General features: G+C 40.4%; 1 protein-coding gene across 1 annotated transcript in view; it reads left to right on the top strand.

The window, feature by feature from the left end:
- Positions 1-12,821, top strand: part of Sv2c (synaptic vesicle glycoprotein 2C) — a 241,573-nt gene that overhangs the window by 110,101 nt on the left and 118,651 nt on the right. The window contains exon 3 of the mRNA XM_008855998.1: positions 2,522-2,702. Within this exon, the coding sequence (XP_008854220.1) occupies positions 2,522-2,702 (181 nt within the window). The remainder of the gene's footprint in view (positions 1-2,521; positions 2,703-12,821) is intronic.

The following is a 12,821-nucleotide window of genomic DNA, read 5'->3' as shown; positions in this document are numbered from 1 at the left end:
TTAGAGTTAGGCTCTGATTTAACATGTTTGGGATTTGAAATCTCAGAACATGTCTTGGGTGACGTTTCTTCGTCACTGTCAAGGGAGATAAGGTCTATCTCCTTAGGGGGAATTATTTTATCACCGGGAGGCTCCGGAGAGGGGCCTTGTAGGAGGCCTGAAGTTTGCTTTATGGCAGCCTCGGTGGAGGATTCATTTGAATCTATTAATTCCCTGATTAAGTTCCAGTAGGAAAAGGCTGTAACAGGAATTTTCTCGGGTCCAAAGACCTTATAGTAATCTTCTAAAGTATTTTTTACCCTTTTCCATCCTTTAATAACTATTATTCCTTCTTGGGGAAACCAAAGACAGGTTTCCTTAATAAATTCAAAGAATCTCAATAGATCCTCTATTTTAACCTTTACTCCTCGCGTCCGTAAGGCATCCTGCAATTGCCTAACATAAATTTCGTGCCTGCTAAATTCTTGTCCCATAATCAGACGTCGGTACTTACTTCTGGTTGTAGCTGAGGCAGGTTCCCACGGCGTGTCCAGAGTGAAGAATTCTTGTGGAACGCGTTCCTTGGGGATGCCTTCTTCCCTCACTGGATCCTCCGTATCCAGCCCTCACGCTGGGCACCAGATGTCCCGAACCATGAGACAGCCAGCGTGGGTTTCTGGAGGGAGGAGAGGGGACGGAAAGGGACAAGAGATGCGAAGAATGGAGACAAGACAGGCTTTCTGATCAAGTCTCATTTATTGAACATCTACACAAAGTTTTTATAGTGAGGAGAGGGGGAAGTTGGCAGGGACAATTCCATTGAAGTAGAGCAATTCAATTAACAGAATGATTATCATAACACCACACCAATTGGTCACAGAGTAAATTCCATAGTAACACCACAATTCTATATAGCAAGTTATAAATCAATTAAGAGGTTACACTTGTATGATTACAGAGTAATACCAAAGTTTCTTAGCAATTACATGAGAAATGAGGGAGTCTCTCAGGCGTTAAGTGCCCAGGTTAGAACAACATGTTTGTGAGAGGCTTTCAAGTATAGTCATCTGGTTAATCTCAAACCAGGCCAGCCTTGATGTCTGAAAAACAGCTTTGCCAGGAATCAGGTCTTGCTATTTTCTGGGGTAGGGGCCTACGGCTCCCGACAGCTGTGTGAACTCAGCTATCCACAAAGAAACATCCTCACTCCATGATGTGAGAGTCACAAGGCCTTGTTAAGTGGTTTCCTTATGAGCCTCATATTGATTCATTATTTGTGTGGTTAGCAAACTAATTGGGGGATATGAGTGTTTAAATAGGCTATTTTCCAAATTGATGCCAGACTATCTGGAATGTGCCTTTGAAAAAATGGTGCTTCTGTAGACATGGTGGTACATGCCTATAATCCTAGCACCCAGGATCCTAGCAAGAGGACCCCATCAAGTTAAAGGCCAGCCTGGTCTATATCAAGCTCTAGGCCAGCCAGGGGTACATAGGAAGAGTCTTTAAAGGAAAAAAAGGAAAGGAAGGAAAGAAGAGAAGGGGGAGGACAAATAAATGGATAACAGATGAAGTTAACAGCATCTTTAGTGCCTCATCCAGAGCAAACTTGCACTCATCATGTTATTTCTGTTACACATTTTATATATTTAGAAGCCCTTTTGACTAACATTTCCTGTACCTAATATTGTTTTATTCTGACAAGACTTTATACAATGCTGTGAGGGTCTAGTTTTTTAGAAGAGTGGATTAGAAAATTCAACTGTCCATTCACAATGGCAGCAAGAGGGATTTCTGTCTAATTTCTAATTTTTCATTTGTTTCCTTTAGCATCAAAGCCAATCATGATAAGCTTAACATTTCTCAATGAACTAAAACTCTTTCCCTTCTCTGTGGACTCCACTATAAGAGTCTTCTCTGATATAAGCTAGAGACCTTTTATGATTAATTCTTGTAATCACTAGGTTCACTTTGCTTAGCTGTCTAGAAATGGCCAGGGCCTTCAAGAGGGACTAGAGGGAAAGAAGCCAAAGAATTCTCCAGAAGGGTTAAGGTCTGTCCTTAGCATGAGTCATCTGTTACAAGCAGAAACCTGAAGCAGTTTGGAGGTCTACTTTGACTTTAGGGCCCTCAACTTGGTCTTTCAACTTGACCGTGTCATAGTGCCACGCTGAGCATTTATACCAAAAGTGATGACCCTGGGCCAAACTCCAGGATTGCTCTGTGAATTTCCTTATGACTGGTCACTGTATGCCCAGATAGGTGGAACCTGACCGACTTGTTTTCTACAAGTGATGGTAAACAAAATAACTTCCTGTCAGTTCTTGAAAGGAGCCATGTCAGCCAAAGAACTGGCAGAGTTTACTTCTACCTTGACAACTGATTACTGTACCCTGTGATTACTGTATCCTGAAGAATGTGTATTCTTTAAGGGTATTCTCCATATGCAAAATGCTGGAGTGTATTTTGTGCCTTGTTTGCTGTTACATGTGCCATTTGTTCCCAACCTCTGATCTGTCCCTTTGTTTTCTGTGTGTTGCAGGCAGCATAGTGTACCTCGGGATGATGGTGGGGGCGTTCTTCTGGGGAGGACTGGCAGACAAAGTGGGAAGGAAACAGTCTCTTCTGATTTGCATGTCTGTCAACGGATTCTTTGCCTTCCTTTCTTCATTTGTCCAAGGTTATGGCTTCTTTCTCTTCTGTCGTTTGCTTTCTGGATTCGGGTAAGGTTTTCTCTTTCATATTTTATAGTAATGTGCTTATTCATAATTGTACAAGTTTTTATGCAATAAGATCTCATTATCAAGAAATTATCTTTTAACACATTTCCTCTATTTTTGTGTCAGCCTTAGAAACCACAATGTAATATTTATAAATGTAATTATCAAACCCATAAATTCAGGAGAGAATTGAAACACTTATATCCTTATGGCTGATGGTTTTATGTGTTACTTCTAGGAAACTGATATTGTTTTAAGTGCAATTTTGTTTCCATAGTGAAACATACTCACAAATATACATTTCTTTTGAAGATTTAATTTAGGTCAGAAAGCTATATCTACTAGGATGGCTCACATCACTTAGGGACTGCTCTTAAATCCAGGATTAGACTATCTCAAATAAATAACTATGGATTTATTGGTCTAGGTTGCCTATGTATAATTAACTAGGGAGGAAGCCTCCTTTTGGAGACGTAAGTTCCTCTGTAAGTTCCTGACCCTGGCTGTGTTAATTTGAGTTGTGCTATTAGCCACATGCAGTGACATAGGAAAGCCACTGATGTAGCCATTTCTTCAAAGAGCTTGAGCTTGGTGCACTTACCTACTCCTCTGAGTCCACAAGTGTAGGAAAACACAACAGCTCGATTATGACAGTATAAGGAACTCTGCTTCAATAAGGAAAGATTGTAGAAATATACACTTTCCAATTTCATGGTTGACAACTTAGAGATATTCTTTTCTAGATGTTGATAGAATTATATTTAATTTTTTAATGAAGTGAGGGAAATAGGCTGGTTATGAGTTTGAGAATTGATCAGTTTTTGATGGCAGCCTACATAGCAGAACACAATTTTGTAGATAAGTCAGAGAATACCAGCATGTCCTCCCGAGTTACACATAGCAGAGCTTCCTGTAACCCCTCATGTTACATTCTGCATACAGTGAACTGAGCAGTTAGAAAATATGTTATTGACTTGAACAGATTTTATTCCTTAGAGTAAAGAAAGTGCCCTTTACTAAATCAATAGGGGTGAAAAGTTTAGGAAAATGTGAAAATACATGTTACATGAATAAATGTGGGTCTTGCTGTGTAGCTCAAACTGGCCTTGAACTCAGAACCTTCCTGATTTCTGTCTCCCAGATGTTGAAGTTATTGGTGTGTACCACCACACCTGGCTATATAAAAATACTTTGCCTTGGAAAGTAAGGATCAAAATAAAACACTTGATTTGTAATAATGGGGTAAAGGAGCTTGTCTCAGTAGAATGAACCCTTTTCCTTAGTTTGTGTGGGATTGACTAAATACAGAGCTAACATGAAGAATTTTGGATCACAGATTATGCAGCAACCCTAAATGTTGATTTAGTGGAGATTCTTAAGGAAGAACAGGTGGTATAGAAGCTGTTTATTAAAGCATCTTCTTGTTGGGCCTTCGGGACCCTCATACACATGGCATGGAGAAAAAGGAGGCCTAATATAATTTCCTAAGCCAGGCTAAAGTTTAGCGACCTGTCTCTGGCCTGTCACTTCCGTGTGGAGGTGACTCAGCAGTGCCCTATCTAAGATTGCCTCTGCCCAGTAACAACTGGCATAATAAATTCCCTGTGGCCCACAGTCTTCGCCCCAGATGACACATTCCTATACCCACCCCCTTTTCCACACCCCTTTTGTTTTTGTATATAAGTTGATGCCTGACGCAATAAAGTGAGTTCCTGCCTCAAAAAGACTCCCATGTGGTTTTTGAGTGGCCGACACTCACCATCCCGCTCAGCCCCCAAGAGAGGAACCCAAGCTGGTCCTGGCCTCTCCCCCTGTGCCGTACCTGTAGGAGAGCGACCGACATCTTCTTAAGTAGTAGGTCCATAGAATAGGTCATTTTTGCCGCCAGGGAAGGCTGAAACTTTAGCCTCCTTTAGATTTCCTGCTTCTAAGAGAAGACTCAGAGTCTGGTGCTAAACTTCCCATTCCTTTTAGTTTGCAGTTTTCTCTGGCTCTCTGGAAGTTTTTAATGGGATCCAGAGATGCATAGGTACCTGGCTGTGGTCAAATTGTTACAGGAATTTTAATTGCTGATCTGGATTATGACATAATCAACCAGATTCACTACAGAGAAAAAGGACCACAGCTGCAGTTGCTAAACACTCCAAACCAACAGACTGTCAAGCAAATTCGGGGACAGCATAGATTTAGGGGCTTTGCGGGTACAGTCAAGACAGCATTCTTATCCTTATCATGGACAAACCATCCTTCAGCCAGTAGGTCTGGGCTGCTGACCTCTAGCTAACATAGTTTACCTGGCAAAATACGGAGTGTAAATTATTGACACCCATAGGCTTTCTAAATTGTGATACCAGTGGTATAGTAATTTTGTGAAGTTGTCACAGACTAAAAGTTAAGAAACCCAAATATACCAGTCCCTGCCCTTTACTGTGGGACCTGGAAGTCACTCAGCCCTCCAGCCTGATTTTTCTTTTGCAAAAGGGAGAGAAAATGCAGGGTGTGGTGTGCATGTCTTTAATCCCAGCACTCAGAAGGTAGAGGCAGGCAGAGCTCTGTGAGGTTGAAGCCAGGCTGGTCTGCATAGTGAGTTCCAGGCTAGTTGGGGAGACCCTCTCTCAAAAAGATGAGAGAGAGAGAGAGAGAGAGAGAGAGAGAGAGAGAGAGAGAGAACAGTGCAGTGTTGTACATTCTTATCTTGGAGTTTGAGGAGCAGCTGAGTAGTGACTGAAGGCACATGATAGAGGAGATATGGAAATTCCAAAGAGCTTGGACTGCAGTGTTCTACATAGTCTGCCCTCAGTGTCTATAGAGCATTCGTTCTAAGCCCCATACCCCAACTCCACAGATTCGCAAATTGGTACTCAAGTCTCTAGTATAAATGGCACATTAGTTGCATATGACCTATACACATCCTCCCATATACTTGAAATCATTTCTAGATTACTTATAATGCCTAATACAATGTCACTGCTAAGTAAATAGTTACCATACTGTGTTATGAATAGAATAATGGCTAGAAGACTGCACATGTTGGACTAAAACCACAGCTTTTCAGAATATTGTCAGTCTATGCTGTGTAGAATCCAAGGATCTGAAACCTGCAGATATGGAGGGAAACCATTTTATTTAACTGCTCAAAGGAAGGTGGGCATGGGTACTATAAAGGCAGAAAGGGCAGCTGAAATCACAACAGCCTGACCCTGCAGGCCACCGACATTGGCCTGGTGTTCCTGGAAGTGAAACAGTGTTATTAAATTCTTACTTGATTTGCATAAGCATAAAAGTTCCACACTGAGTGAAAAAAAAATCCTAACTCAAGTCATAAAAAACAATCATGGCTCCTCAGTTGCGCTCCAGGCCAGAGGCACTTTATAGACCCAAGTACTTTGAATAAGGAAGAAACCCAGTCCTTGTGGGTTAAGGATGCCACTATACAACTAAACATTAACTCTGTTGGTATTTCTCCCAGCCTTACCAAAGGGATGAATATGCTTCATGGAAAAAAAGAAAATATGTTTCACAGAACGTCCTGGACACTGATCTAATTAAAAGAGACCAAAAATGTCACTGTAGTCTACCAGTCAGTGCAGGGACTTGGAGAAGTCAGGTGATCCCGTGACATTTTATCTCAGGTCCAGCTCACAGCAGGCCAGGGAGTCACTGGCTCCACCCTATGCTTGATTTCACAGTTCTGGAATGCCTCATTGGAAGAGACCTGCCAAGCACTGCCAGAGCCTCACCTCAGCACAGCACTGCCCTCCAGTTCCATTCACGGAGAGTTTAAAACATCAAGAGAAGCTCTAGGTCACCAAGCCCAAACCCTGCATGCTTCAGATTTAGAATGAGTAATGACTATACTCAGCCCTTAGAACTTGTAATTCCATAATTAAGGAAACTGGACATCCTGAATCCAAGGCTTCATTGTTCTCCTCTTGACTTTGTTGTGAATGCCACATCCAGTTCCTGTTTCTGCATATAAATGGGACTGGAAGGAGGTCTTACTGTAGGATGAGCTCTTTCTAGGTTTATAATTTCATTCTAAATATATTTCCTGTTTTCCCCTCTGTTTCTTTTTCCTTCTTCCTTCCTTCCCTCCTTCCTTCCTTCCCTCCCTCCTTCCTTCCTTCCCTCCCTCCTTCCTTCCTCCCTTCCTCCCTCCCTTCCTTCCGTCCTTCCTCCCTTCCTTCCCTCCCTCCTTCCTTCCTTCCTTCCTTCCTTCCTCCCTTCCTTCCCTCCCTCCTTCCTTCCTCCCTTTCTCCCTTCCTTCCTTCCTTCCTTCCTCCTTCCTTCCCTCCCTCCCTCCCTCCTTCCTTCCTTCCTTCCCTCCCTCCTTCCTTCCTTCCTCCCTCCCTCCCTCCTTCCTTCCTCCCTTCCTTCCCTCCTTCCTTTCTTCCTTTCTTCCTTTTCTTTCTTTCTCTTTTCCTTTCTTTCTCTTTTTGAGACAGGATCTTACCGTGAGATTCAGACTGGCCTCAAACATATAATCTTCCTACCTCAGCATCTCAAGGGTTAGGATTCCAGATATATGTTACCATGCCTAGCCATATTTTTGTGGTTTTTAAATATTTATTCTGTACAAAGAAAGATTTTCCTGCTAGGACAATGTTTGTAGGAGTGAGAAACAGCACATCACCAGTTATTCATCTGTCTTTTATTTTCCTAAATGAATCTCACACCAAGACAAGAAGATCCCTCTTCTCTTTTTGTTACAGACAATTAGAAAGATGGGAAATAGAGTTGGCACCATTGATTCATTTTTATTTGCCCCAGAATTAAATTATTTGTTTCCAGTCACTGTTAATTATGGTAATGTGTTGGATACAAGGCAAAGTCAGAGTTGGGAGCTGCTCACTGAGGGCCTGGCACTGCTAAGCATGAAGGTCAAAAGAAAAATAAAACAGCAACAGGAATGAAAATGAAATGTGTGTGTGTGTGTGTGTGTGTGTGTGTGTGTGTGTGTGAAATAAAAGAAGCGTCATTTCTCCCTGTGTGGTGAGGACTAACTACACCCCCTGTATAGCTGTGTGCAGTATCCATTTATCAACTGTTTTGGGTTACAATAATACCATATTGTGCAGAAATGATCACCTAAATACAGAGTTCTCCAAAGTGCCTTATTTGTAACAGCTCATTTTATTTTCACAATTGCTTTTTAAAAGTTAAACAGGCAATGTTATGCATTTTTAACAAGAAAATTAAGGCTATTTCCAAATGATCCATAGCCCCTGAGTCTTCTGGTTTTTAGTCTGATTCAGAAACTTACAATTTTCCTTTCAAAAGTACTCTGCTAAGAAATGTTTTACTTATCACATTAGGAAAATGAAGATTCATTTAAGATTTTTTCAAGATTTTTTATTTTTTAACAATATTACTAAAATTTTTATCATTTTTATTTTATGTGTATTAGTGTTTGTCTGCATGTATGTAAGTGCACCCATGTATTCTGCAATGCCTGCAAAGATCAGAAGAGCGAATCAGATTCACCTGGAACTAAGACTACAGATGGTTGTTAGCCGCCATGAGGGTGCTGGGAATTGAGCCCAGATCCTCTGCAAGAGTAACAGACATTTCTCCAGTCCTTCAAGACTTCTTAAACGTGTCTTATAAAACACCCTATGAGAGGTGCTGGGTTCAACACTTTATGCAAATTAACTCACTTCAACCTCATCATTCCCCATGAAAAAAATGCTGTCATTAAGCATGCATATTTATCTATGTATTGTAGATGAGGTTGAGGCACTGTAAGGTGTAGTAACTCCCCAGGGTCACACATTAACTGCTCTAGCCATGTTTCATACCCATGATCCAGAGCCTATGATTATAACCACCAGGCTGTTCTGTGTCTCAGACTCAATCAGAAATTTCTCTGGTTTTATGTGGCACCAAACCCCAAATATGACTGGTGCTCCTAAATGTTTTAGCAGACCTGTTCAGGAAGATCTCTGACCTCAGAAAATTGGAATGGGAGGATTGTTCTCAGCATGTAAAATGAGACAAAAGTTGGACTATCTTTAATTCAAAAATAATCTCAAACTCAGTGGTACACAATATATCAATATTTCCTTGGGAGTTTGTTGCCCACAGATAGCTACCAAATACTTTAAATGTGACTAGCCTTGCTGAGATGTATTGCAGTGCAAAGTCTGTACACTAGATTTTGAAGAACATATAAAAGAAACTAAAATATCTCAGAGTTTTTACACTTAAGGTATATTAAATGATAATATTTTGGCTATACTAGGTTAGATGAATACTATTAAGATTAACCTTCTTGATAGTTTTTTCTATTTTAATATCCCTTCTATAAATTTTAAATTATGTATGTGTCTCAGATCACATTATATTTCTACTGGAAGACAGTGTCTTACAGGATGCCTTTATAAAACTTTCTGATATAAACGTTGACTTTTTTACATAATTTGTTTCCCAGTCTACCCTTTGGTAACGATGGTATTCAGTCCAAAGAAGAAGGAATGGAACAAAAGATCTTCCTCATAAAATTGTCACAAATTCTCCGTATGCACTTTAGAATTCATTCTTGAAGCCCCGTAAGGACAGGCATGGTGCTCTTGTCTATGTTCAAGCAATTGGCAATATGCCTAATGCAGAGCTTGAAGGGGTAAAGGGATAGATGGAGGAATGATGGGTGAATAGGCAAGCAGAGGCTTGAGGGGGAGTGGATAAGATGTATGCAGCCAGTGGCTGATTATATTGGTACTTCTACCATTTCTTGCAGACAATTACAGTAAGGCCTCCTTCTTTGTTCATACTATTTAGGTGTTAAGGGAATATATTCTTCCAGCTCTCTCAAGAGTTAGATGAGGTTATTTTCCTCTGCAAGACAGCATTAGAATTCTTCTCTGTGACTGTGCCATTTCCCCCAGTAGCACCAGACTGCTTTTGCGGGTGTGTATATATCTACAGTTTCAAGGGCTTAGGAGACCAACCTGACCATAAGCAAGTTAGAGAAGCTGCATTGCTATGTTCTTTTCTGTGTTTTTGTTGTCATTTTTAGTGATGTAGAGATTTTTCCCAGTTATGTTTTCAGATCAATGTTTTTAAATAACCAAGTCTCCTACCTGTAAATGTTGTATTTATAGTTTGCATAATATTTACAAAATAGCAACTTCCTATGTCAAAGAATATTTTTTTTACATTTTGGTATTGGAGATTGGAGGACTAAAGCTGCCCACATCACACAACATTTAGCACTGCCACTAGCTGCATAAATTCTCATCTTTGACTGGATGATGGTTTCCATTACCAGAAAGTGTGCTTCTAATCATTTCTGTCTTGATTCCTTATAACAAACATGTAGCTTCTGATCAATAAAGCACCCTTTTTCCTGTGTTCACCCAGCCTATTCAGCCTGTTAGGTTTGTGCTCGTTCACCAAATCAGAACAGCCTCTCTGGGGTCTGTGATGTTCCATTACCGTCATAGGACAGAAGATACCGATATATTTTAATAATTTTTATTGATTCCAGAATTTCACACAATGTATTTTGATCACATCAGACTCTCTTCCACCCTCTCCAACCCCTCCGCCACTAACTCTCCCCCAATTTCATGTCCTCCATTATTATCTATCTTATTTATTTATTTATTTATTTATTTATTATTTTTAAAAGCCTTTTGATTCCAATCCATACCTCCCGAGTGCTCCTGAATGTAGGTCCATGGCCTGGAGTCTGGTCAACCTACCAGGTATCATACCAGTAAGGAGAACTGACTGACTCCCTCCCAGTATCCATTAGTTGCCAGTAGATTCTCAGCTAGGGCTAGGGCTTTCTGCTGCCCACCTCCTGATCCATGCTGGGGCCCCTGTCTGGCTTGGATTTGCACAAGCCTTGTGCATGCTGTCATAAATGATATGGGCTCATATGTGCAATTACTTTGTGGTGCCCAGACAACACCATTTCCTTGTATTCATATGCCACCTCTGGCTCTTTTGATCTTTCTATCCCTTCTTCCACAATGATCCCTGAGCTTTGAGAGAAGAGGGTATGATATAGGTGTCCCAATTAGGTCTGAGCACTCTGCAGACTCTTATTCTCTGCATGTTGACCATTTGTGGATCTCTGTGGTAATTGCCATCTGCTGAGAGAACAACCTTCTCTGATGAGAGTTGAGAGATACACTAACCTATGGGTATAACAGTAAGCCATTTTAAGTCAATTTCATATTATGTCTATTTAGAAGAATGATAGTAGTAGGTTCTCCCCCTACTATGGTCTATGACCTTCTAGTCACAAGTTCTTGCCCTGATAACAGTGTCAGGTATGGACTCCTTATTGTGAAGCAGGTCTTAAATCCAATTAGAAGATGTTTGGTTACTCCCATAATATTAGTGCCACTATTGCACTAGTGGGCATGTTTTGCCAAGCCAGTTGTTATTGTAGCTTGCATGGTTCACAGCTGGGCAAGGTTGATGATTACCTTTCTCTATCAGTAGCTTGAATAGTACCTTCTAGCACTATGAAAGCTAGCCAGCAGAGACGTAACTTCAAGACCAGTACCAGCCTGATTTCTTCTTATTTGTTTGGTGACTCAGATATGTAGTATCTTCAGCAAGACTGATCTTACTGTCAAGTTCTAGTGGATAACCAAGTGCAGTGGCCATCAGGGAAATGCAAATTAAAACTACTTTGAGATTTCATTTTACCCAGTCAGAATGGCTAAGGTCCAAAACACAAATGATCACAAATGCTAGTGAGGATGTGAGGAATGGGGAACACTTATTCACTACTGGTTGGAATGCAAACTGGTAAAGCCAAAGCCACTATGAAAATCAGTGTAGAGGTTCCTCAAAAAGATAAAAATAGACCTCCTAAATGATCCAGCTATACCACTCTTGGGCATATACCCAAAGGACTCTGTATCCTATTACAGAGATACCTGTTCATCCATGTTTATTGCTGCCCTATTTACAATAGCCAGTAAATGGAAGCAACCTAGATACCCATCAACTGATAAGTGGATAATGAAAACATGGTACATTTCCACAATGGAATATTCTGTTAAGAAAAAATGAAATTATGAAATTCAAGGTAGATGGATGGAACTTGAAACAATCATCCTAAGTGAGGTAACCTAGATCCAGAAAAAAAACAAGTCACATACTCTCTTCATAAGTAGATGTTATCTTTCAGTCCTTAGATGGTGTGTTTCAATTGGAAAATCCTTCAAGATTAAGAAACTAATAAAGTGCCATGGAGGATGGCTCACAGGAAGGGGATAGAATACAGGGATATAAATGGAGATTGGGAATAATAAATAGGATAGGTTTAATGGGGTGGGGAATGGGGGGGTAGGGCAGAAGAGGGACTAAAAGGAGGGATAATTAACATTAAAGACCTTTTGAAAGGGTCATGTGGAAGCAAACTATAGAAGTTTCTCTCAGTATATACATATACAATATAAGAAGAGTTTAAAGATATTTACCCTATAACAGAGTTCAGTGGCCTTAATAGACTAACAAATGAAGAGCCCAGTGCCAGGAATGGACTCCCTCTTTTGGCATTGTTAACCAGAGGAATCCCAGAGATCCTCAAACAATATTTTTTCTTTCTTAAAATTGGATTCCATTGTGACATTTTCAAGCAAAGTGTGTTTTAGTGAGTCTCCTTGCCCCTCATTCTCCTCACCCCTGCTCTCCTATTTCCTCATTCATAGACTCTTCCAGTCTCTCTTCTTTCATGTCCCCATGTGTCCTTTTGTCCATCTGCATCCTTCCTTATCACCTATTATTACCCTCCCTTGGTCTCCTTTCTAGATTTTTAGGATTTACCCACACTTATACCTGTTTACATGTCAACATGTTTACATTACAGGCTAGGATGCACATATGATGGAGAACATATGCTTTTGCCTTTCTAAGTTTGGGTCACCTCACTTAATATTATATTTTCCAGAGCTGTCCATTTTCCTGTAAATTTTATGATTTCATTTTTCCCTACAGCTGAATAAAATTACATTATGTCTGTTTCCACATTTTCATTACCCATCCATCTATTGATGGGCATCTAAGCTGGTTCCATTTCCTTGGATATCACAAATAGAACAGCAATAGACATGGATGTGCAAGTATCTCTGTGGTCAGATGGAGTTCTTCTGGTATACG

This window comes from Nannospalax galili, unplaced genomic scaffold (assembly GCF_000622305.1).
Source record: "Nannospalax galili isolate Female #2095 unplaced genomic scaffold, S.galili_v1.0 scaffold907, whole genome shotgun sequence".
Lineage (NCBI taxonomy): Eukaryota > Metazoa > Chordata > Mammalia > Rodentia > Spalacidae > Nannospalax > Nannospalax galili.
The sequence above is the reverse complement of the archived record's forward strand: the minus strand, read 5'-3'. Positions and strand labels throughout refer to the sequence as shown.